The 26,098-nt window shown below is 41.5% G+C and overlaps 1 protein-coding gene across 1 annotated transcript in view; it reads right to left on the bottom strand.

Moving 5' to 3' along the window:
• Zc2hc1b (zinc finger C2HC-type containing 1B) overlaps nucleotides 1–26,098 on the bottom strand; it is a 62,306-nt gene that overhangs the window by 15,485 nt on the left and 20,723 nt on the right. Inside the window, exons 5-6 of the mRNA XM_055627732.1 lie at nucleotides 21,012–21,151; nucleotides 17,969–18,077 (exon numbers count right to left, since the gene is read on the bottom strand). Coding sequence (XP_055483707.1) covers nucleotides 17,969–18,077; nucleotides 21,012–21,151 — 249 coding nt within the window. The remainder of the gene's footprint in view (nucleotides 1–17,968; nucleotides 18,078–21,011; nucleotides 21,152–26,098) is intronic.

The following is a 26,098-nucleotide window of genomic DNA, read 5'->3' as shown; positions in this document are numbered from 1 at the left end:
GGGAGAAGGCAGAATGGGGAGCACTGGAGATTCCCCCATCCAGACCCTATTGCAGTGGCACAGTCTGTATGATAGAACAGCTTTGGAGCTCTGGAGACTATCAAAAACTTGCAACTTCCGGGGGGAAGGCTTAACAGTAAAGTGCAGTTAATTTCATAAGCCTCAACTCTTAGCACAGTAGCAATTGCACTTTCTTTCCCCACGTTCCTAGCTCAATCTCCATTTGACTTGTGAGATCCAGGGTAAGGATCCTGTTCTCTAGTCATCTAGGGTCTGTGCTCTGACCACGGCTTGGTGGTCCCTATCAAATGGTGCAGGTAAAGAGGTCATTGGCGGGCTGGAGAGATGGCTCAGAGGTTAGAAACACTGTCTGTTCTTCCAGAGGTCCTGAGTTCAAATCCCAGCAACCACATTGTGGTTCACAACCATCTATAATGAGATGAGATCTGGTGCCCTCTTCTGATGTGAAGGCATACATGCAGATATTGGACACATAATAAATAAATAAATAAATAAATAAATAAATAAATAAATAAATAAATAAATAAACAAACAAACAAATAAATAAAAAGAGGTCGTTGACTTGGCTTCTAAGTTTGCATCTGATCTCCTATGTTGGCTCTGAGGGATTTTGGAAAGTGAATCACTTGTTTTTATTTTTATTTTTTTTCTTTTGGGCAATCAGATACTAGAAACATGACATTTCAGAAATACTACATATCCAGGAAAACTGAAAAATAAGCACGTATTTCCAGAGAAAGGCACAAGATCTGGAAAGACCTTATAGTGGTTGTTCTCAACCTTCCTATCACTGTGACCCTTTAATTCAGTTCTTTGTGTTGTGCTGGCCCCACAACCATAAAATTATTTTGTTGCTACTTCATAACTGTAATTTTGCTATGAATTGTAATGTAAATATCTGAGATGTAGATGGTCTTAGGTGACCCATCTGAAAGGGTCTTTCAGCCCCAAAGGGTTGTTACTCACAGATTGAGAACCACTACCTTAGAGGCTCTACTTGTGCTGATCAAGGGCACAGAGGCAGTCACAAGTTTTAAAATTCACCGAACCCCAGGGAAGGAGGAGAATCCAGGTTCCAGAGTCATTACACTATGAGATTTGGATGCCTCGTATAAAAAAACCACACAAAGCAAAGCAGCAACAGTAACTTCTTTTGAGATTATTTAGTGTACGTGAGTGTTTTGCCTGTGTATGAAAATGTACCATATGCGTGTCAGTGTCTACAGAGTTCAAAAGAAGGCATTGAATGACCTGGTACAGGTGGTTGTGAGCCACCATGTGGGTGCTGGGACTGAATGCTGGTCCTGATCCATCTCTTTAGACCCTGCATGTCTAGTTTTTAATGAGAAAACTACAAGAGGTACAGTGAAAGAATGCAACATGGCTCATCCAAAAGGCAAAAATTATCTATAAAAATGTCCCTGAAAAGGATGATGACAGAACTTCTAAACAGATCCAGTAGACAAAAACTTAAATAACTGTTGTAAAGTGCTCAAAGAACCAAAGGAAACACTAGAAAAAGTCAAGAAAATGAAGTATATGTAGAATGAAAACAACAACAAAGTGATGGAATTCCTAACAAAAACCAAAAATAAATTCTGCAATTGAAAACTAAAAGGAACATTTTACTAGAAGGATTTAGGGACACATTTGATCAGGTAGAAGGAAGAATTTAAAAATAGGTGAACAGAAATTATCAAGTCTGAAGATGAGGCAGTAAAACAACTGAAGGAGTTAGAAGAAATGTCTCAGTTGCGAGCATGGGCAAAAAAGTTCAGCCTCCAGGACCACACAAAAGCTCACTTTTAGGCTGGGTGCTGAGGAGATGGAATCAGAGAGGTGCCTGAGGTCAGCCAGCCTACCGTAATTGGGAGCCTGGGCCACTGAAAAAACGTGTCTCAAAAAAAAATTACTATCCCCTTAGCAACACACACACACACACACACACACACACACGCATGCACGCACGCATGTATGCATGCACGCCACTCACACATGAATACACATACAAAAAAGGAAGAAAATGAAGCTGTGCTTAAGAGGTCCTTGAAGTCCATAAAGCCCATTGTATTAGTGATGTGCTTTGGCAAAACTACCTGACAGAGGAAACTAAAGAAGAGGTTTATTCAGCTTCACAGTTCATAGAGGCACAGTCCATTACGGGAGGAAGGTATAGCAAGCAGAATATGATGCCACAAGTAATGTCTCACTAAAGAGGTCCAGAGAGGTGAATGCTGTTAGGTGCTTAGCACTCTTTTTACTCTGTTCAGGACACAAGCCCATTGAATAATGTCACCCCCATTAAGGTTGTTGGGTCTTCCCTTGTTCACTTAAATCTTATAAAAATGCTTTTGTAGATCTTCCCAGAGGTGTGTTTCCATGGTGATTCTAAATACAGTCAAGTTGGCAATGAAGATAAATCATCATGCCAATGAATATATGTATTGTGGGAGGAAACATTCATTCTGGATTAAAAGAAAGTAGAGCAGAAAGGATTAACCACTATAATGTCTGAAAAATTTTCCAAATTTAATGAAAGTCATAAGTATAAACGAAGTACAAAAAGTACAGTGAAATCCAAGTGAGATGAACTCTAAAGACTAAACTAAGACAAAATAAAATTTCTAAAAGAAAACCAGTCTTGAAAGCAACCCGAGGAAAATGGCAGATCACATGCAAGAGGACCCCAATAAGACCAGCAGCAGTTTCCATTGAAACTTGCACAGGCAAAAGACAGTACATTCGAAGTGTCTTTAAAAAGAACCAACTAAATAAACTAACAATAACTGTCAACCAAAAGTAAGAGAGAAATTAAGAAATTCCTACCTAAAAGAATTTGTTACTTTTGTCTTGTAAGAACACAAGGAAACTCTTCAGAGTGAATTAAAGAACCTTAGACAGTAACTCAAAACTGTATGAAAAAAAATGATAAAAGTTGGTATTAATACAACTTTAGCTTGTAACATTTTCTTCAGTATAATTTAATAGAATGATTAGTTAATATAAAAACATAATCTGTGACATCAGAGATCTCAAGGTGCGTGGTGGTGTGACTCAGCAGGCAGAAGCGCGAGGGTCTGTGTTGGACGCCAGCCTGGATTACCTAGGGAGTACACACTTCGATCTTGCTTCATCAACAAACAAGAAAAAAAGGGGCCATGGGAAGAACAAAATGCTGTACAGTAACTTGCAGCCAAGTTTGTTGACCTGTGTTCAGTCCCTGGAGCCAGAGTAAATAAATGCAAAAAAAAAAAAAAAAATCAAAAGTCCTAGAAAGAGCTACCAAAGGAACAGAAGTCTTTGTATATTATGCTATAAATTCGAGGTCTTGGAGGGCCAAGATGGCAGCGCCGGGAGAACACCGTGTCTGAGAAGCGGGACAACACACTCTGTGCAGCGACCAGGAGACTGAACTCTGGGCCCTAAAACAACAGCAATCGATCGTGTTTCCCAGGTGAGGGGAGGCTCCCATGGCCTGGGAATCAGTAGGGTCCACTCTCGGCTGCCCAGCCAGAACCCGGAAGAGAACCCGGCTAAGGCGGGCTTTGGGTCTCCGGGCTGGTGCCGCAAACCTGTGTGTCCCGATCACTTTCCCAGGCTGATTGGTGGGCACAAGGGTGCCAGAGACTGAGAGTCCCAGTCGCAAAAAAACCCCACGGGGAAGGAAAGTTGTAAGACTGATCATGGGTCACCCAGTCTTTCCCTGGAAGGTCTCTCTGACCACGGGTACCTGCCGCCATCACAACTGAGCTCCCGCCGTGCACGGAGAGCAGCTGCACGCCCAGCTCAAAATCCCTACTCCCTCTTGGGAGGAGGCAAAAGGCAGCATCCAGCAGAATCTGCCACAGTCGACATTGGCTGTACCCCAACCCGAGATGAGGGCTGAGAAAACCCAATCCTTTCGGGCACTCCCCCAAACGCCGCCATCACCCTGCCGCGGCGGAGCAGAAGGATAAAGAGGTGCACAGCGGCTTCACAGTGCCGGAACTCCAGTGCTGCCGGCTGCTCCTAGCAAACAAACTACAGCTCGGGATCTGGGACTGTGGTCATTCTACACATCCTGAGATTCTCCTGGGTCCAGCACAATAAGGTCTAGCAGCAAGTTCTATCACTGGCGCCCCCCCTCCCGACTCCTGGCAGAGAAACGCCAGCTCAGGGCTCAGGATCCAACTGAGAAGCCCCAACCCCTGCTGGCACTCCCCTGGGAGCACCGCCATAAGCTTGCCCTAGCGGAGGGGAAGGTCAGAGGGGAAGAACAGAGAGGCAGCCTGCCAACGACACAGCACCCTCTCTACAGCTCACCCAGCGGCCCCTAGCAGAGAAACCCAAGCTCTGGATCTGAGGACACTCAACCCTACCTGGTACTCTCTCGGGATCAGCAAACATAGATTCTACTGCCAGGCTGCTTCTGGCAGAGAGATCTGGGCCCGGGATCTGGGATTGAGTACACTCAACCTAACTCTTTCCCGCGCCACCCAGGGACCAGCCAACATAACCCCTCCTGGCAGAGGGAAAGGACAAAGAGGCAGCACACAGGAAAGGTGAACACCGAGTCCTGCGGCCACAGTGTCACAGAGCTGACTGTTAGCCTACCCATGCACTTCCGCAGCAGGACCAAAACAGAGAATAGTGAGCAAGGGGAACCCCTGTGCATTCCAACTGGTCCTGCAAGAGAGTGAGTGAGCCTTCTAGGGAGAGTTTGCCCCAGACCCAGGGCCTCCCCACAGAAGCAACCAGACGAGATCCCTGCCACCCACACCCCTAGTGTTGGCATCATAGGGATTCTTGAGATAGCGACCCCAACATTGAAGCCTCTGCCTTGCGGGTCCACCAGTGTAATCCAGGCAAACAATCCCTGGATCTCAGTCAGAAATGTGTAATAGTGACTTGCAGGCCACTGCAATAGTCAGAGAATCCGCGCATGCACACTGCGCCCACTAAAAGCACACGCGAATAGCGCCAGTGTCACATTCCTTACTTAGGCAAAAACTGAAACCACAGTGCACACTCCCAAACCAGTGAACCTCTCTCATCTTCCTGAAAAAACAGTCCAGAAAACAGAAAGAGACGATCATAGCCCGAACTACAATCTCGAGGAACAAACAGTGAGGATTATAAATAACCAGATGGCTAGAGTCAGAACACTCCCAACAAAAATAAGGACATAATGACCTCACCAGCAAACCCACAAAACAATGGACACTTCAATTCACTAGATATACAAAAAACGACCTCAAAACTATGTTTCTCCAGCTATTAGAGGCCCATAAAGATGAAATGAACAAAGCCCTCAGAGAAATAGCCAAAGAAATCGAGACTAACCAAGAGGAAACAAATCATGCTCTCAGAGAAATGACCACGAAAATTGAGGCAAACAGAGAATAAATGCACAAAGCTCTCAAAGAAATGTCCACACAAATGAAGGCAAATAAAGAAGAAATAAACAAAGCTCTCATAGAAATGCAGTCAATTATACCCAAAGAAGTAGAGGCACAATTAGTGATACATAGAGAGGAAATGGACAAAAAAATAGAAGCTATCATTGAAAACCAGGAGTCCACATTCAAAGAGATGATGGAAATGGTGCAAGACATGAAAACAGAATTAGAATAAATAAAGAAAACACAAATAGAGAAAAACCAGGAGCTGGAGAACATAGAGAAAAGATCAGGAACTACAAAGGTAAGCATCACCAATAGAATACAAGAGATGGAAGAAAGAATCTCAGGAGCCGAAGATACACTTGTGAAAATTAACACGTCTCTCAAAGAAAAAATAAAATCAGAAAAGTTCCAAACACAAAACATCCAAGAAATCAAGGACACCATGAAAAGACAAAACCTAAGAATAATAGGAGTAGAAGAAAAAGAAGACATCAGGCTCAAAGGTCCGGAAAATATTTTCAAGAAAATTATAGAAGAAAACTTTCCCAACTTAAAGAAGGAGATGGCCATAAACATACAAGAGGCCTACAGAACACCAAGTAGACTAGACCAGAAAAGAAATTCTTCACGTCACATCATAGTCAAAACACTGAACCTACAAAACAAAGAAAAAATTCTAAAAGCAGCAAGGGAAAAAGGCCAAGTAACATATGAAGGTAGACCTATCAGAATCACACCAGATTTCTCAACAGAAATTATGAAAGCCAGAAGGGCCTGGACAGAAATCATACAGTCCTTAAGGGACCACAAATTCCAACCCGGACTACTATACCTAGCAAAACTTTCAATCAACAGACGGATAATTCAAAATATTCCAAGACAAAACCAAATTTAAACAATATCTACATAGTAACCCAGCTCTACAGAAGTTACTAGAAGGGAAACTCCAAACCAAAGAAAACAACTACATCGAAGGAAACAGAGGAAATAGATAACTACACAACAAAAAAACCAAAAGAAGACAAGCAATGAAACTCAGTGACACCACCAACACCACATCTAAAGTAAGTAACAATTATTGGTCACTAGTTTCTATCAACATCAACGGACTCAACTCCCCAATAAAAAGACACAGACTAACCGAATGGTTGCGGAAACAGGATCCATCATTCTGTTGCATCCAAGAAACACACCTATGCAACAAAGATAAACACTACCTCAGAGTAAAGGGCTGGAAAAATGTCTTTCAAGCAAATGGTTCCAGAAAACAAGTGGGAGTAGCCATCCTAATATCTAATAAAATAGACTTTCAACCCAAGTTAATCAAAAAAGATAAGGAGGGCCACTATATTCTCATCAAAGGAAAAATCCACCAAGAGAACATCACAATTTTGAATATCTATGCCCCAAATACAAGAGCACCTACATTCGTAAATGAAACAATATTAAAGCTTAAATCACACATTGATCCTAAAACCCTAATAGTGGGAGACTTCAACACTCCACTCTCACCAAGGGACAGATCAACTAGACAGAAAACAAATAGGGAAATAAAAACACTTACAGAGACCCTAAATCAAATGGACCTAATAGACGTCTACAGATCTTTTCATCCAAACTCAAAAGCGTATACCTTCTTTTCAGCACCGCATGGAACCTTCTCCAAAATAGACCATATAGTTGGTCATAAAGCTAGCCTCAACAGATACAAAAAGATTGAAATAATCCCTTGTATTCTATCTGACCACCGTGGACTTAAGCTGGACCTCAACAACAGAAATAACAAACAGCCTACACGCACATGGAAACTGAACAACTTGTTACTCAACGACAGCTGGGTTAAGGAAGAAATAAAGAAAGAAATTAAAGACTTCCTAGAATTCAATGAAAATGAAGGCACAACATACCCAAATTTATGGGACACATTGAAAGCAGTGCTCAGGGGAAAATTTATAGCACTAAGTGCCTGCAAGAAGAAATTTGTAACATCACATACAAACAACTTAATGGCCCAACTGAAAACCCTAGAAAAAAAGAAGCAGATACACCCAAGAGGAGCAGAAGGCTGGAAATAATCAAACTCAGGGCTGAAATCAATCAATTAGAAACAAATAAAACTATTCAAAGAATCAATGAAACAAAAAGCTGGTTCTTTGAGAAAATCAACAAGATAGACAAACCCTTAGCCAAACTAACTAAAAAGCAGAGAGAATCTATCCAAATCAACAAAATCAGAGATGAAAAGGGTGACATAACTACAGACACTGAGGAAATTCAAACAATCATTAGGTCATACTACAAAAGCCTATATGCCACAAAATTTGAAAACCTAAATGAAATGGACAATTTTCTTGATAGATTCCATCTTCCAACATTAAGTCAAGATCAGGTAGAAAGACTAACAGCCCTATATCCCCCAAGGAAATTGAAGCAGTCATTCACAGTCTCCCCTCCAAAAAAAGCCCTGGGCCAGATGGCTTCAGTGCAGAATTCTACCAGACCTTCAAAGAAGTGCTCACACCAATTCTCCTCAAACTATTCCACAAAATAAAAACAGAAGGTACATTACCAAACTCATTCTATGAAGCAACAGTCACCCTGATACCTAAACCACACAAAGACCCAACAAAAAAAGAAAACTTCAGACCTATCTCTCTTATGAACATTGACACAAAAATACTCAATAAAATACATGCAAACCGAATCCATGAACACATCAAAAATATCATCCACCACGACCAAGTAGGCTTCATCCCAGGCATGCAAGGGTGGTTCAACATACGGAAATCCATCAATGTAATCCACCACATAAACAAACTGAAGGAGAAAAACCACATGATCATCTCCTTAGATGCTGAAAAAGCATTTGACAAAGTCCAACACCCATTCATGTTTAAGTCTTGGAGAGATCAGGAATACAAGGCATCTAAACATAGTAAAGGCAATATACAGCAAGCCTATAGCCAACATCAAACTCAATGGAGAGAAACTTAAATCAATCCAACTGAAATAAGGGACAAGACAAGGCTGCCCACTCTCTCCATATCTCTTCAACATAGTACTTGAAGTCCTAGCCAGAGCAATAAGACAACCAAAGGAGATCAAGGGGATACAAATCGGAAAGGAAGAGGTCAAAGTGTCATTATTCGCAGATGATATAATAGTATATATGAGCGACCCCAAAAATTCAACCAGAGAACTCCCCCAGCTGATAAACACCTTCAGCAAAGTGGCAGGATACAAAATCAACTCAAAAAAAATCAGAAGCCCTCCTGTATACCAAAGACAAAAGGGCTGAGAAAGAAATTAGGGAAACAACACCCTTCACAATAGCCACTAATAACATAAAGTACCTTGGGGTGACACTAACCAAGCAAGTGAAAGACCTGTTTGAGAAAAACTTCAAGTCTCTGAAGAAAGAAATTGAAGAAGATCTCAGAAGATGGAAAGATCTCCTGTGCTCCTGGATTGGTAGGATTAACATTGTGAAAATGGCCATCCTGCCAAAAGCAATCTACAGATTCAATGCAATTCCCATCAAAATACCAACTCAATTCTTTACAGACCTTGAAAAAAAGATTCTCAGCTTCATATGGAGAAACAAAAAACCCAGAATCTCCAAAACAATCCTGTACAACAGATCATCTGGAGGTATCTCCATCCCTGATCTCAAGTTGTACTACAAAGCAATAGTAATAAAAACTGCATGGTATTGGCATAAAAACAGAGAGGAGGATCAATGGAACCGCATAGAAGACCCAGAAATAAACCCACACACCTATGAATACTCGATTTTTGACAAAGAAGCCAAAACCATTCAATGGAAAATAGACAGCATCTTCAACAAATGGTGCTGGTCCAACTGGATGTCCACATGCAGAAAAATGAAAATAGATCTATATTTATCACCCTGCACAAAACTAAAGTCCAAGTGGATCAAAGACCTCAACATAAAACCAGATACTCTAAATCTGTTAGAAGAAAAAGTGGGGAACAGCCTAGAACTCATTGGCACAGGAGACAACTTCCTGAACAGAACACCAATAGTACAGGCTCTAAGAGCAACAATCAATAAATGGGACCTCATGAAACTGAAAAGCTTCTGTAAAGCAAAGGACACTGTCATCAAAACAAAACGCCTGCCTACAGATGGGAAAGAATCTTCACTAACCCTTTATCTGACAGAGGACTAATATCGAGTATATACAAAGAACTAAAGAAGCTGAAAAGCAGCAAACCAAGTAATCCAATTAAAAAATGGGGAACAGAGCTAAACAGAGAATTCTCGACAGAGGAATATCGAATGGCAGAGAAACACTTAAAGAAATGCTCATCCTCATTAGCCATCAGGGAAATGCAAATCAAAACGACCCTGAGATATCACCTTACACCCATCAGAATGGCCAAGATGAAAAACTCAAGGGACAACACATGCTGGAGAGGTTGTGGAGAAAGGGGAACCCTCCTCCATTGCTGGTGGGAATGTAAACTGGTACAACCACTCTGGAAATCAATCTGGCGCTTTCTCAGACAATTAGGAATAGTGCTTCCTCAAGACCCAGCTATACCACTGCTAGGTATATACCCCAAGTTTGCTCAAGTACACAAAAGGGATATTTGCTCAACCATGTTTATAGCAGCTTTATTTGTAATAGCCAGAACCTGGAAACAACCCAGATGTCCATCAACGGAGGAATGGGTACAGAAATTGTGGTATTTTTACACAATGGAATACTACTCAGCAATCAAAAAGGAGGAAATCATGAAATTTGCAGGCAAATGGTGGGATCTAGAAAAGATCATCCTGAGTGAAATATCCCAGAAGGAGAAAGACAAACACGGTATATACTCATTTATATAGACCTATAAGATGTGATAAACATAATGAAATCTGTACACCTAAAAAAGATAATCAAGAGAGTGGACATGGGGTAAGATGATCAATCCTCGTTTAGAAAGACAGATGGGATGTGCATTGAACGTATGACAGGAGTCTACTGAGCAAATTTGAAAGAATCTAACTAGCAGTGTTTTCATAGCAAAGACTCATGACCAAACCTTTGGCAGAGGACAGGGAATCATAAGAAAGAAGGGGAGTTAGACTGATGAGGAAAGGATAGGAGCTCCACAAGGACCAAATATATCTGGGCACAGGGTCTTTTCTGAGACTGACATTCAACCAAGGACCATGTATGGATATAACCTAGAACCTCTGCTCAGGTGTAGCCTGTGGTAGCTCAGTAACCAATTGGTTTCCCATAGTGAGGGGAACAAGGACTATTTCTAACAGAAACTCAGTGACTGGCTCTTTGGCCTCCCCACCCCCCAAGGGAGGAGCAGTCCTGTTAGGCCACAGAGGAGAGCTTTGCAGCCAGTCCTGAAGATACCTGATAAAACAAGTTCAGATGAATGGGGAGGAGGTCCCCCCTATCAGTGGACTTGGCAAGGGGCACGGTGGAGAGGAGGGAGGGAGGGAGGGACTGGGAGGGAATGAGGGATCGGGACATGGCTGGGATACAGAGTTAATAAAATGTAACTGATAAGAAAAAAATAAAATTCAAAAAAAAAAAACTCAAAAAAAAAAGAGTGTAGGTCTTACAGTGAACTTACATACTTAAGAAACTGATTGTGACAGCAAAGTTTCATAAAAAAAGATGCTATAAATTCAAATTAGAGTGTGATGACTTCAGCATATTGAATATAATTCTTATTGTAATCACAAGGCTCCTAGCTATAAAATATATATAAAAAGTAAGGAAGAAATTTAAATATTCCTGTATAAAAGCCAACAAAAACAAATGAAAAAAGCAGTAGAGGAATAAAAAAAAAACCCAAAGACTAATAACCAATAGCAAAATGATGACCATCCTTCTTCATCAGTGAGTAGTTTACCTCTGAGTACATTAGATGCTTTAGTCAAGACCTAGAGATCAGTAGAGTAGACAAGACACGATCTAGTCAGATGGTACCTATACAGGATTCATCTTACACATAAATAAACGAATAGGTTAAACATCAAAGGACAGAAAAATAACATAATGTATAAAAGTCATTTTAAAAAGAGCAAGGATAGTCATACTAATGTCACATAAAATTGAATCAGAAAGTTCAATGAAGGAAAGAGATATAATAATAATTAACCTAATATTAGTTCCTTTAAAACATATGCATCAAAACTTAAGGAATTAAAAAGAAAAACAAAGTTTTACAATAATAAACTCCCTACTCTTAGTGCTGCACAGAATAACCAGATGCAGGTGAGTAAGGCACAGAAGATGGAAGCAACACAATCAACTCCATTGGAGATATGGACACAGCTTGGTCTAACAGCAGCAGACACATTTTTCTCAAGTGCACACAACAGGACATTTCCCATCATGGACAGCATGTTACCACAAATTCATATCAGTAAGGGAAAAGAGCTAGCGAGCACATCAAGTGTCCTCTCTTACCACAACAAGGTGAAGTTAGAAGTCAGTATTAAAAATAAAGTATGAGAAATTCACAATTTTGTGGAAACCAAATAATATACTGTTAAATATGGTTTAGAGGAGAAATCACAAGACAAATTACCAAGCCAAGTGGATGAAGCTGAAACATAACATACCAAGGCTTATAAAATGCAGCCAAGGCAGAAGTAATGAGAAATTTATGCTATAGAGGTTTATGTAAAAGTAAAATAAGAAAGAAGCTAGGTGTGCTGCCCCACATTTGTAGACCCAGCAGTAGGAAGCAGAGTCAGAAGGAACCTCTTCAGGTTCAAGGCTGCTTTGGTCTACATAGAAAGTTCTACTCAGGCTTACATTGCAAGATCTTGTCTCAGAAATCCCCTAAACTAAAAAGAAATTAAATCAACAACCTAAGTTGGCAACTTAAGACATGGAAAAGAAAAAAGTCTACCTAAAGGCAACAGAAAATGTAGGTGAAAATGTTCTAGAAAAGATAAATGAAGCTGAGATTAGGAAAAAATAGAGTAAAATCATTAATTATTTCATTAGAAAGAGTAAGCAATTGACAAATCACTGTCTAGATGAATTAAAAACAAGTGAATTCAGCAATGTAGCGACATACAAACTGAACACACATCAATTCTACTTTATATAACAACAATGAACAATTTAAATTGGGAATTATGGAATCAATTCTGTTCATAACATCATAAAAAATAAACTATTCTGCCATTAGCCAACGACACTTAAGACTTATAAAATAAAATGTACAAATCATGTTTAACTTAATAATAAAGCACTTCTATAACATGCTCAAAGCCTTGAGTTCAATTTCAAGCATAGGGGAAAAAAATCTACAAAGTACTGCTAAAATATATTAACAAGTCATAAATAGTCCTTGTTCCCCTTACTAGGGAAATTCGCTTAGATACTGAGCTACCATGGGCTACAGCTGAGCAGGGGTTCTAGGTTATATCATACATGGTCCTTGGTTGGAAAAACAGTCTCATAGAAGACCCCTGATATACTTGGTCCTTGTGGAGCTCCTGTCCTCTCCAGGTCATACTAACTCCCCCTTCTTTCGTATGATTCCCTGCACGCTGCCCAAGGTTTGGTTATGAGTCTCAGCATCTGCTTTGATATGCTGCTAGGTAGAGTCTTTCAGAGGCCCTCTGCGGTAGGCTCTGTCCTGTTACTTGTTTCCTCCTACTTCCAATGTCCATCTCATTTGTCTTTCTAAGTGAGGATTGATCATCTTACCCTGGGTCCTCTTCTTGTTTATCTTCTTTAGGTGTAGAGATTTTAGTATGTTTATCCTATCTTATAGGTCTAGTATCCACTTATAAGTGAACATATACTGTGTATATCTTTCTGCTCCTGAGATACCTCACTCAGGATGATCTTTTCTAGATCCCACCATTTGCCTGCAAATTTAATGATTTCCTTGTTTAAAAAAAGATATTAACAAGATAAATCAATGGAAACATTTCATGTTTATGGACTGGGAGACCTACTATTGTCAAGGTTTCTATATCTTCCCAAGTAATTACAGATTCAATGAAAGAAACAAGCCATCCTAAGTTACTTCTGCCAGGATAGTTTGTCATGACAACAGAAAAGTAACGAAGACCAAAAAACCTAGTACAGAGAAGCAGGCGAGAAATCTGACCTCATGGTGCTGAGGTCTTTGGAACTGTTTTGTGGCTGCAGAGTGAAAGAGTTTGGTATTTTGTCCTAGAAAAGCTCTTGCACACTGGAAATGGAGATGAATGATCTGTTCTGATTGGAATCTGGAAGATAAAACTGCTGCAAGAAATGCAGATGGCATGGCCCGTTATATTTCAGACGTGAACACGGACTCCATCAGGAACTGAGCCAAGGACCATTCATGTGACATTTTGCCTAATAATCTGGCTTTCTTCTTCTCATGTCCCTCTCTGGACATTGATTTAAAGGCAATGAACTAATTTGTTTGGCAGAGGAAATTTCGAGACAGAATAGCATTCAGATCAGTGCTGAGCAAACAGCTATAATTGTTAAAGAGATCAGAACCACTGAAGAGAAATCTCACGTGCTACACTGGGACAACAGGTGATAGGAAAGTTGTCTTAATGGTAAAATCCGTCCATCAGACGATCTGTTTTGTAGAGATCCAAATCAATTTCAAGCAAGAAGGCTCAAGCTGAAGATAAGTGTTTCCTCGGGGTCATCACAGCACAGAAGCTGATATAGCTGTGTTCTTGAACTGGCAAGAGAAGTTGACAGCGCTGTCCATTGGTTTTGTAAGCATTAAAGACAGGAGACTGGGGTGGCGTGGAGTTCAGCTCCACTGTTTCCAAGAACAGCAGAGGCCAAGCCATGTGTGGTAGGGTTAGGGTCCCTGCAAAAAGGCCCCGAGCAGCCACTATGTGCAGTTGTCAAAGTAAAATCTAAGTTGCAGTGGAGACATGAGAGCAGTTGAGCTGCCTGGCTCATGCTATGTCTGCTGTTGAGAGCTGAGGCACGGAGTGGGTCTGGCGTTAGAGAGGGCCTATGTGCTATGCACATGGCACAGCTGGAAAGTAGGACGATCTAAGTGTTTGGATTTCAGCAAATTTCATCTTGAGTCTCAGACGCCAGACCCTGAGTTCTAAGATCTGGCATTTGCCCTGTTGGATTTTGAAATTTTGGCTCATCATTCATTGCTTTGCCTCAATGATTTTATTTTGGAATGATGGTGCTCATTCTGTGTCATTGTGTGCTAGAATCATAACCTTTCACTTTCTTTCTTTTTAATTTCATAAGAGAGCACTCCTAACGATTGCCTTAAGTCTCAGATGAGAAACCAACTTTGGACTTTTTAAACTTGCAATTGTTAGACTTCTGAAGTTCGACTGTGTACTGATTTATGAGATGAACATGAGGCTTAGGTGACAAGGAGTGAATTGTTATGATCTATAATGATGTTGTATTTTGGGTGTCAAGTTGACAAGAGGTGGCATTTGATGGCTAACTAATTTTCATCTTATGAAATCTAGAATACCTGGGAGATGGACCTTTGGCATACCTCGAAGGTATCATTTTGATTACATTGATTGAAGTGGGAAAGTCCACCTATTTTCATATGTGCGTTATTCCTTAGGCTGGGGAGGCTGAGCTGTATAAAAAGGATTGGGTAAGCCGAGTGTAAGGACTCATAGCTCTCTACTTCTTGGCTGTGGATGGAATGCAGTGAGCTTCCTCAAGCTCCTGCTCCTTCTACTGTGATATATTGATGGATGATAACCTAATAATAATTTAGAATTACTAATAATATAATAACAATGATGATGGTGATTTTGAATTAATTAGAGATAGTCAAACACACTTCTGGGTATGTGTTTGAGGGCATGTGCAGATGGTTACACTAGGGAGAAAGACCCTCCATCTACTTCGGCTGGGGGGTTCAAATAATAAGCAAGGACAAGGAGAAGCCAGCTCAGGATATGCATACTTTCCTCTGCTTCCTGGCCACCCTGGTGTTGAGCGTATATTCTATGCCATGTCCTGAAATGTATATCTTGATACCTCTAAATCACGAGCCAAAACAACTCCTTTCACCTTTAACTCATTTCTGTTGGGCATTTGATCATCACAGTGATACAGAAGAAAATAATACAGTAATGAATTTAAAATGAGAATGATTTGAGTAGACGTTTCCAAAGACGATCCATTAATGGTCAATAAGCACTATTGACCATAATGATAAAAGATTTTTTAGCATCCTAAATCATTAAAGAAATGCACATCAAAATATCAATGACATATCATGCATTAGGACTGACCCCCTCCCTGATTTGGTGAAGACATGGAAAAATGGGCCTCTTTCTTGAACAATGTTAGTAGGTAGAAATGTAAGATTGTACAACTGGCAGAAAAAATATCACTGTGGCTTCTTGAAAATTTAAAAACAGAACAATTCTGCTTCTGAGCGTTTATCCCAAGAGTTCAAAGTCAGATCTCAGTGAACTGAAAAAAGAGTCTTGGATATGCTCGTAGAAGCTAAGCTGTGGGTACAACCCACTGCACACTGATTGATGAGTAGATAAGCAAAATTATTGCATACACACACAGAGGAATGTTAAGTCTTAGAAAGTAATGATTATGACAGATGTTGCAATGGCTGGACCTTGAGGACATTACACTAAGTGGAATAATCTAGTCATGAAAGTAGAAATGCTTTGCGAATAACTGGAATGGCCAAGATCATACAGACAGTGTCTGCAAGAGACTGAGAGAGAAGATAATGCAGAGCTAATGTTTGATGGGTACCCACTTTCAGCTTTACAGAATGAAAGAGCCATCCACCCAGATACTGGGGAGGCTGAGGCAGGAGGATCCCAAATTTCAGGACTACATGGGTTACATGAGTTCAAGCCTAGCCTGGGCTATTTAGTATGCCTCTCAAAATAAGCAGTCCAAAGAGGCAGTGAGATGGCTGGGAGGCAAGAGTGCTTGCTGTCAAGCCTGCTGGCCTGAGTTTCGTCCTGGGACCCACATGGTAAAAGGAGAGAACTGAGTCTTATAAGCTGTCCTCTGACCCCAGAGAAGTGTCACGGCACCACACAGTCTAAGTAAATGCAATGTAAAAGAAACAAGAGCTCAGTGTTAGAACACGAGTGAGCAAGGACCTAGGTTCTTTTCTCAGGAATAAGCAGGAAAACAGCAGTAGAGGTAAGTTATGTGGTTGTTCTTATGAAACATGATGAATGCATTTAATACCACTGAGCTGTATATTAAAGTGGTGAGTGTATATAAAAATTGGAAAAAATGAAAAATATTTTATTAGGAAAACACAAATAGTGATGTTGCCAAAACCAAACCAAAGGCAGGGGAAACCTCTAACAGCTTGGGTTTGTAGGGCTGTGCAGGCAGCTGTAAACTAGCGACTCTGGGTTTTGTTTGTTTATTTTGTTTCTGTGGCATTTCACCTGTAGTGTATGTGAACATTTACCTGTGTGGGTGCATGCAGCCATGCGTTTATGTGGAAGTCGGGGGGGGGGTGTTGGTGGTTTATCTTATTCCCTTGAGGCAAAGTCTCTTCCTGAACCTGGAGCTAGACCAGCATTGGGGAAGCTCCATCAATCTAATCCCTTTTCTTCCCCATAGTTGTAGAGTTAAAGGCATGTGGCTCGACACACCGGCTTTTTAGAGGGAATTTGAAGTAGAACCTCAAGCTTGCACAGTTAGTGCTCTTACCCACGGAGCCATTTCTCCAGACCCTCAATTAAGTTTTTAATCTCTTGATAAGCCACTCAAAATAAACAGCAAAACTTCTTCATTCTACCACTCGGGCTGAGACTGGCTAGTACCTTCAGAATGACTGCTGTCCAGAAGTGGCACTGTGGCTGTGATATAATGCACACTGCCTAAACAGTGCATGATGACAAGTGATATGAAAGTAGGAAGGTCAAGGACTGGGGGCAGGACGGAACATGAGGACGGGGGCCATGGAACTGCGGGAGAGGAGAAGAGGAGGAGAGACATCAGCTAAAACACAGTACGCAAAGCCAAAGGGCAATTTGTTTCTTTGTCGGTTGACTTTATAAAAATGTGTGTTGGGCATAGAGAAGCCAACCTTTCTCACAGCTTTCTTGGGGTGGAGCGAACAGCAGGTATTTAGTCCAGCTTGCTGGTTACCCACTATGTGCCTTAGAAAGGTCATGTATCCTCTTTGTGCCTCGTTTCCATTTCTGTAGGTGGCAGGGTAAACTATGTAGAGAAGCTACAAAGCCAGTACCATGATGGTGGCGATATTTGCTGCCAGTCAGAAGCAATCACTTCATTCATTTGTACACCTGACCTGAGAGTTCCCTGAGAGTTGCAGTCTTTTCCGTTTGAGCAGACTGGAGAGCGATAGCCATGGATTGCTGCTGCTGTAATCAAACAAGACTTCCTACAGTGTCAGAGTGGTGCAATCCTGATAAGAAATATTCCCTCTCGACAGATAAGGTTCAACTTCAAACTAACCCTCATGCTTTTTGCAGCAGCAGCCCTGGATGCCATCTTAGCATTTACTGACCGCGGGCAGGTCTCCGCCGCAGGATGGCGGCTCTGCCCCAGGACGCGACAGTGCAAGCGCATGCTCCGACTTACGTGAGCGAGCCCCGGCTTCATTCTTGGTTTCCACAGCCCTGTTCTGCAGTCGGGCTCCCACCGCACTAGAAACCGTTGCTTCTTTTTTAGGACTTGGCTGGGCCTTACCCTACAGATAGAAAGAGGAACAACACCATAACCCTGGGTCCCAAGCAGGAGGTAAACCTGCATTCACTCAGCTAGCGGAAGGTTAGAGTTGTCACGCTGACCTTCGCGCGCAGAGGAAGCAGACACACCTTGCGCTTCAGTTAGCCCAGGTCCTAGTCTCCTGCTGGTGCTCCAAGCCACAGTTTGGCTCGGAAACACTCATTCATAAGCAAGCCTTTGAGGTTGGTGGTGGCCTGTTTAGCCTATAAAATCAGTTGTGTGAGGATAAAAGAAATCGTTTAATGTCAGTCAGGATACGGTAATGGAATGTTTTGTTTCTCATTACGCTTGAAGGTGGCTTTGCTTTCTGATGAGAAGTGAGAAGAAAAACAAAGATTGACAGGCAGCACATGTTTTAAGCACAGAACTCCAGTATCCCCAGGCACTTGCTAGTCCTACAGAACAGCTGCCGACTACACAGATGGAAACAGAACAAGAACCAAAGCCTTTTGAGGAGCCCCTCTTAGATTGTTGTGGCTCTACCTCCAGATATTCTGATATTTAAATGAACTCCTCATCAGTTTGGACATTATTGTGACAATATAGCAGGCAGATCACCCATCCTCAACCAGCTTAAATATTATTGTTGTTGTTGTTATTTTGTGTGTACATTCACTTCTGTGTATGTACACATATTCAACCATGTAGAAGTCAGTTGGGTATCTTTTTCAACTATTTCCTACCTTACTTTTTGAGATGGGGTCTATAATTGAGCTGTTTTGGTATCTGGCTAGCCAATAAGCTCCCAGGATCTATCTATTTCTGCCCCCACTGTTGGGATTATAGGCATATGTAGCCATGACTGGCTTTTCTGTGCCAGTGATTTGAACTCAGCTCCTCTCACTTTCACAGCAAAAGTCCCCAAAGGCTTATTTTTATTATAGGCCTGTATTGGTCTTTTCTGGTTAGAGGCATGACAGATTTTTTAAAGCTGATTAAGTTTGAAATAGAAACACATTTTGGCTGTGCCATCAACAGCCCTGCAAGCCTGGAGCAAACTCTTCTTTCTTGTTCCATTTCTGAATAAGCTTCACTATTAGGCAAGGTCCCAGAGTGGTGACATTGGCGCTTGGGGAGCAAACACTGCCATTCAGACAGACAGTGAGCAATGGAATTCAGGGAGCAAGCAATTTCCCCTCTGCTCCCAGTCACCACTGAGCTCTGGAAAACAAGGAGAGGAATGGGGCCAAGTCCTGGTTACACTCAGGATAGCCAGCTGGCCATCTTCACAAATAAAAAACACTCTGTTTGCTGCTTCCCTTCACCCTCTTTGGCCCACTAATACTGACAAGCTCCATGGCCTGGATAGAACCATCCATAGTAATGTCAGTTGCTGGTACTGCTGTACGGGGTGGAAGAAGAGCTGAAGTTAAAGACCTCTCCACACCTAGGTTAAATTCAAGCCTGAAGATGTCATAGCCCTTCAAAATTGTTATTTCCAACCCCCAGCAAGAGAATGGGGCTTTTGGAAGAGAATGGACAGTCAAAGGACCTTCTGGGCCAGCACTGGACTCCCAACAACTCAACTAGTTATGCATGATTAATGCCATGTACAGGGGAAGGTAAGTCTCAAAGTTTCACCTACACATGATCGACCACGCAATGGGAAATGAAACATGACCACAGAGTCCGGGCTCTGACATTGCCCTCTTCCCCAGGGCCTCAGCGGGAAAGACTAAGCCTCTAACCCTGTGCTCAGCACTCCTCAGCAAATCTGCATCCTCTCTCCTGTGTTTCTTCGGGTTTACAGCACCTCTAATCCAAACATGTGTATTCAGAAATGCTCCAAAACCAGAAGCATTTTGACCACCAGCATGGTGTGAAATTTTCCACACATGACCTCATGCGATGTCTTGCAGCTGAAATACAGGCACACTGAAAATTTTGGATAAATTGATTTCAGGCTATGTGTCTTAAGTGCATGTGTACATACCAAGTTTGGAAAAACAAAATTACAAAACTCTGAAATAAATTCATGTCTACACTGCTTATGACACATGAAGCCACCAAGAGAAAATGGAACAGAGAAGTCAATACTGCCAGGCATGGGTGGCACACATCTTTAATCCCAGCACTCAGAAAGCAGAGGCAGGCAGATTTCTGAGTGTGAGGACAGCCTGGTTTACAAAGCGAGTTTCAGGGCAGCCAGAGCTACAGAGAAAGCCCTGTTTCAAAAAAAAAAAAATTAAAAAGAAAAAAAAAAAAGCCAGAAGCCGTGGGAAAAGAGTGGAAGAGTGGAAAGAAAGTGAGAAACACAGCTCCATGGTTTCCCAGAAATGTTCCTGTTGCTGCTCCCAGACGCTCAGGCTTTGATGTTCCCATACTTTTGAGCATCTATCTGATCAGTTCTTTTCATCCTCCAATCTTAACTGGCTTGACCCATAACCCCTTTAAATCTGTTTCCTTTTTGTTCCATCTTCTCAATCCCCATCAGCCACTGTGTTTTTGGTTAGGGCCACAGACCATAAACTAGACATGTTGTATATCTCATCTACCCACCCCCCCTCTACAAATCAGAGCCCAAGCCATGAGGCATCTTGTTGGCAAGATTGCTCCCTCTTAGACCAGTTTCACTGAGTCATAGTTCTTTTCTGAGTGGGTTAGGCTGATAAACACCATTGGATAAGCAGGGTATTAGCATAATGCTACAGTGACATTCTTTATAGACTGAAGTCTTCATCCTGAGAAGCTTCAAGCATTTCAGAAATATTTTTTTCTGCAGCTTTCAAAGGTACGTTGAGCCAGAAGTAGACAATCCCCTTGAAGATGATTGACAGTGATCACCCTTCTGACCCGTGTACTTCTGAGCATGGACAGTTGAGATCCCTGTCAGATCCTACCTGTTTGTCCCAGACATGCAAAGACACAAAGCTCACATCTGGGTGAGAGATATTACCTGAGCTCTAGATGCCAGTCTGGCTGCTGTTTGGGCTGGATCAAAGACACGCCGAGAAGACTGATCTTTGCAGAAATTAATATGTCTCTGGGCAGCAGTTTCATTAAACCTCCTCATACAATAAGGACATTGAATATAATCTGGATGTGAATACACCAACAAACCACAATTAACATTTCAAAGACAACTGTGAAATGCAACTATATGAAATGAAAGAAGTTGAATGTAAACTCTACTGCAACATCGGAGAACAAGGTCCCAAACTCTGGTTTGAGACAGCCTAGTCCAAAGGGGAAGCCTAAGTAAAGACATAGGAGGGAATAAAGCACTCTTAGGCACTTATTTCAATTAGAAATAACTCTTTAAAATGTTAGCATAGAAGCTTTTAGAACTTTGTGTAGAAGTTCTAACATCACAGCATGCTAGTTTTTTTTTTTAACTTTTATTAATTACACTTTATTCACTTTGTATCCCCCCATAAACCCCTCTTTCCTGCCTCCCGATCCCACTATCCCTCCCCCTTCTTCATGCAGGCTCTTCCCCAAGTCCACTGATAGAGGAGGTCCCCCTCTCCTTTCTTCTGATCTTGGTCTATCAGATTTCATCAGGAGTGGCTACATTGTCATCCTCTGTGGCCTGGTAAAGCTGCTTCCTCCCCCCCCCCCAGGAGGAGGTGATCAAAGAGCAGGCCAATCAGTTCATGTCAGAGACAATCCCTCTTCCCATTACTATAGAAGCCACTTGGACACTGAACTGCCATGGGCTGCATCTGTGCAGGGGTTCTAGGTTATCTCCATGCATGGTACTTGGTTGGAGTATGAAACTCTGGAAAGATCCCTGTGTTCAAATTTTCTGGTTCTGTTGCTCTCCTTGTGGAGTTCTTGTCCTCTCCAGATCTTACTATTTCCCACTTCTTTCATAAGATTCCCTGCACTCTGCCCAACAGTTGGCCATAAGTCTCAGCATCTGCTTTGATAGTCTGCAGGGCAGAGCCTTTCAGGGGCCCTCTGCAGCAGGTTCCTAACTTGTTTCCTGTTTTCTTCTTTTTTGGATGTCCATCCTCTTTGCCTTTTGGGATGGGGATTGAGCATTTTAGTCAGGGTCCTCCCTCTTGATTAGTTTCTTTAGATGTACAGATTTTAGTAGGTTTATCTTGTATTATATGTCTATATGAGTGAGTATATACTGTGTGTGTCTTTCTGCTTCTGGGACAGCACACTCAGCATGCTAATTTTTATGGCAAGAATGTGCATACATGCTTCTTCTTCCAGAAGAAGCCCAGGAATGGAACTAGTTGAAACAAAAGGTTGCTCAGAGTTACAGAGAGATACTATTTAGTTTCAAAATTTGGCTTTTCAGGGGGTGAAGTTGGGCTCCAATACCATAGTGTCATTGGCAACAAAAATGTATTTTGTGGTGGCTAGATTTTTTCCCCACTTACATGAGGAGGCAAATGACATACTCAGGAAGGGAAAGTATAAAAAGAGATAGGATAAGAGTTGGTAGGGGGTCAGAAATTGAAGAGCAAACGAGGAAGGGTGATGGGAAAGTAGCTTTAGAAGTATTTCCCAGGCAGAGCCAGGCAGCTTCTAGTGACCCTAGATGGTCTGTGATTCTGTATAGCACCTTGTCAAATTTTCTTTCATGTTTTATTATCAGATACAACTAGCTAGAGAAAGACGTGGGAATGGAACAAGATCTAAGGTCGTCTTGTAGCATGGAGATTCTCATAAGTAAAGTTGGGTCTGTGCCTATCTTCTCTAAGCACGCAGGGATTAGGGTTAGTTTTGTTCTTGAATTAGGCATCTTTAAGGGATAGCCAAGTGGATATGAGTGACATCAAGATTTTCCTCCAAGAAAGGGTCTGAGCTGTATCACCCTTACACTTAGGATTGAAGTTTACATTATCAAATAGTCAAAATTCCTGCAAGTACAGCCTCGTCTTTAAAGAGAAGTTGTTTTATTTTTTAAGCCCTAGTTTAAGCCCTATCTTTAAGCAGGGCTTAAAGTTTTCTATTTTAACAAATTCCTTCATAAAATGAATACTCCTCAAATGTAAAAATTATAAACATTTAGGGATGATCCAGTAGTCATTCCTTTTATTTCCCATTCTGGAAAACAGTACTAATCATCTATTCAATGCCTACTACAGGCCATGCATTGCTTTTTATATGGAGATGCAATGTTCTGCAATCAAGGAATATGTATTTAAATGCAGAAACAAAAAATAAGAATTTCACACAGTGATGAATGGCCCTAAATATAGAACTCTGGGAAGCACTAAGAAATGATGACGAGCTTAGTTCTGAAGCCTGCCTGACTGGTTTGAGCACAAGTTCTTAGCTTGCTATGTGTATTAACTTGGACAAGTTGCTCAACTTACATAGGCCCCCATCTCCATATCACCTGTTTCATCAGGTTGTTGTGAAAGTTAATAGATAATCCACACAAGGGCTTGGCACAGCGGGAAGGGTGGGACATACGAGCATGTTATAAATGCTCGCTCTTGCTGTGTGGAAACAGGTCCAGCAAGCATGATTCCAACTCCTAAACAAGAGGGCAAAAGCTAGAGACCAGAATGCACCAACATCATTCAGAACTCCTTTACAATGCTGTAGAAAAACTACCTAGAAGTGAGCATTCAGCATGGCTATTATTTCTTGTTTTCTCAAGTCTTAGAGCAGCCACACCACTTCTTAGGTCGCTTGAAGACAATGAGTTGGCTTGTGGAGCCAAATTCCATTTATCCATCTATTCATTGCTACTCTTTCCGTGCGCTTCTCGCTGCATGCCGCTGTGGAGGCAACAATATTTGAATATATCTCTGTTCCAACCACGGTCTCTGAGATAATGAGGCAAACACACTTCCAATTGGTAACGGAGCATTAGATCCCCTGAGATCCTTAGGAGGAACAAGAAGCCTGAGCACGGGAGAAGTGGGAGAAAGTACAAGTGGGAGAAGGTCCTGTGGCTGAGGAGTTGGGGCTGTTGTTTGCATTCAGATGCTGAACCATCCGAACATATGGTGTCAGAGGTTCTATCTTAGTCTCAAAGTGAGTAATCTTTTCCCTTTATTCTGAGCTCAGAAAAATTACTACGTTCTATTTCTTTCTATTGAAAATAATTTCAAAGATTAATCATTGTACCATCAATAGTGAGTAAAAAAATTGGACTACAAAAGGATGGCCAGGCCTTGAAATAAAGTTAAAGTAGATCAATAAATGGGACCTCATGAAACTGAAAAGCTTCTGTAAAGCAAAGGACACCATCATCAAAACAAAATGACTGCCTACAGATTGGGAAAGAATCTTCACCAACCCTTTATCTGACAGAGTACTCATATCCAATATATATAAAGAACTAAACAGGCTGAAAAGCAGCAAACCAAGTAATCCACTTAAAAAATGGGGAACAGAATTAAACAGAGAATTCTCTGTAGAGGAATATCGAATGGCAGAGAAACACTTAAAGAAATGCTCAACGTCATTAGCCATTAGGGAAATGCAAATCAAAACGACCCTGAGATATCACCTTACCCCCATCAGAATGGCCAAGATGAAAAACTCAAGTGACAACACATGTTGGAGAGGTTGTAGAGAAAGGGGAACCCTCCTCCACTGCTGGTGGGAATGTAAACTTGTACAACCACTCTGGAAATCAATTTGGCGCTTTCTCAGACAACTAGGAATAGCGCTTCCTCAAGATCCAGCTATACCACTCCTAGGCATATATCCAAAAGAGGCTCAAGCACACAATAAGGACATTTGCTCAACCATGTTTGTAGCAGTTTTATTTGTAATAGCCAGAAGCTGGAAACAGCCCAGATGCCCCTCAACTGAAGAATGGATGCAGAAATTGTGGTACATCTACACAATGGAGTATTACTCTGCAATGAAAAATAAGGAAATCATGAAATTTGCAGGTAAATGGAAAGGATCATCCTGAGTGAGCTGTCCCAGAAGCAGAAAGACACACACGGTATATACTCACTCATATAGACATATAATACAAGATAAACCTACTACAATCTGTACACCTAAAGAAACTAATCAAGAGAGAAGACCCTGACTAAAATGCTCAATCCCCATGCCGAAAGGCAAAGAGGATGGACATCAGAAGAAGAAAACAGGAAACAACCTAGGAACCTGCCACAGAGGGCCCCTGAAAGGCTCTGCCCTGCAGACTATCAAAGCAGATGCTGAGACCTATGGCCAACTGTTGGGCAGAGTGGATGGAATCTTATGAAAGAAGTGGGAAATAGTAAGATCTGGAGAGGACAGGAACTCCACAAGGAGAGCAACAGAACCAGAAAGTTTGAACACAGGGGTATTCCCAGAGACTTATACTCCAACCAACTACCAGGCATGGAGATAACCTAGAACCCCTGCACAGATGTAGCCCATGGCAGTTTAGTGTTTAAGTGGGTTACATAGTAATGAGAAGAGGGACGGCCTCTGACATAATTTGATTGGCCTGCTCTTTGATCACCTCCCCCTGAGGGGAGAGCAGCCTTACCAGGCCACAGAAGATGACAATGCAGCCACTCCTGATGTGATCTGATAGACTAAGATCAGAAGGAAGGAGAGGAGGACCTCCCCTATCAGTGGACTTGGGGAGGGGCATGTGTGAAGAAGGGGGAGGGATAGTGGGATCGGGAGGCAGGAGGGAGGGGCTTATGGGGGAATACAAAGTGAATAAAGTGTAATTAATAAAAAAATTTAAAGTAGAAGAACAAAAATATTTTAAATACAAAAATTACATAAAGATCCTTATGCAGCCTTTGAGATTCTGACCACCATACCACAGAATGACCCCATCCTAAGTATTATAGATCATTGCTCTTGTATAATATTGCAATGACCTGGAGATATGGATCTTTAGCAGAAAGCCAGTAAGAACTAGAATAAATAACATGCAACTCATGAAAACTGAGTCATAAAAATGGGGAATCATGCTGACAAGGAAAAGGCAATCACTTGCAAACTCATGCATATTAGGTCATATTAGATATAAAAATCTCCTTGTATGTGCATATAAATTTTTTAGTACATAAGCCTAAGAATTCAGGCTAATATAAAATCCTTGCA

Source organism: Psammomys obesus, unplaced genomic scaffold, assembly GCF_907164565.1.
Source record: "Psammomys obesus unplaced genomic scaffold, mPsaObe1.curated_primary_1811, whole genome shotgun sequence".
Classification (NCBI taxonomy): Eukaryota; Metazoa; Chordata; class Mammalia; order Rodentia; family Muridae; genus Psammomys; species Psammomys obesus.
The sequence above is the reverse complement of the archived record's forward strand: the minus strand, read 5'-3'. Positions and strand labels throughout refer to the sequence as shown.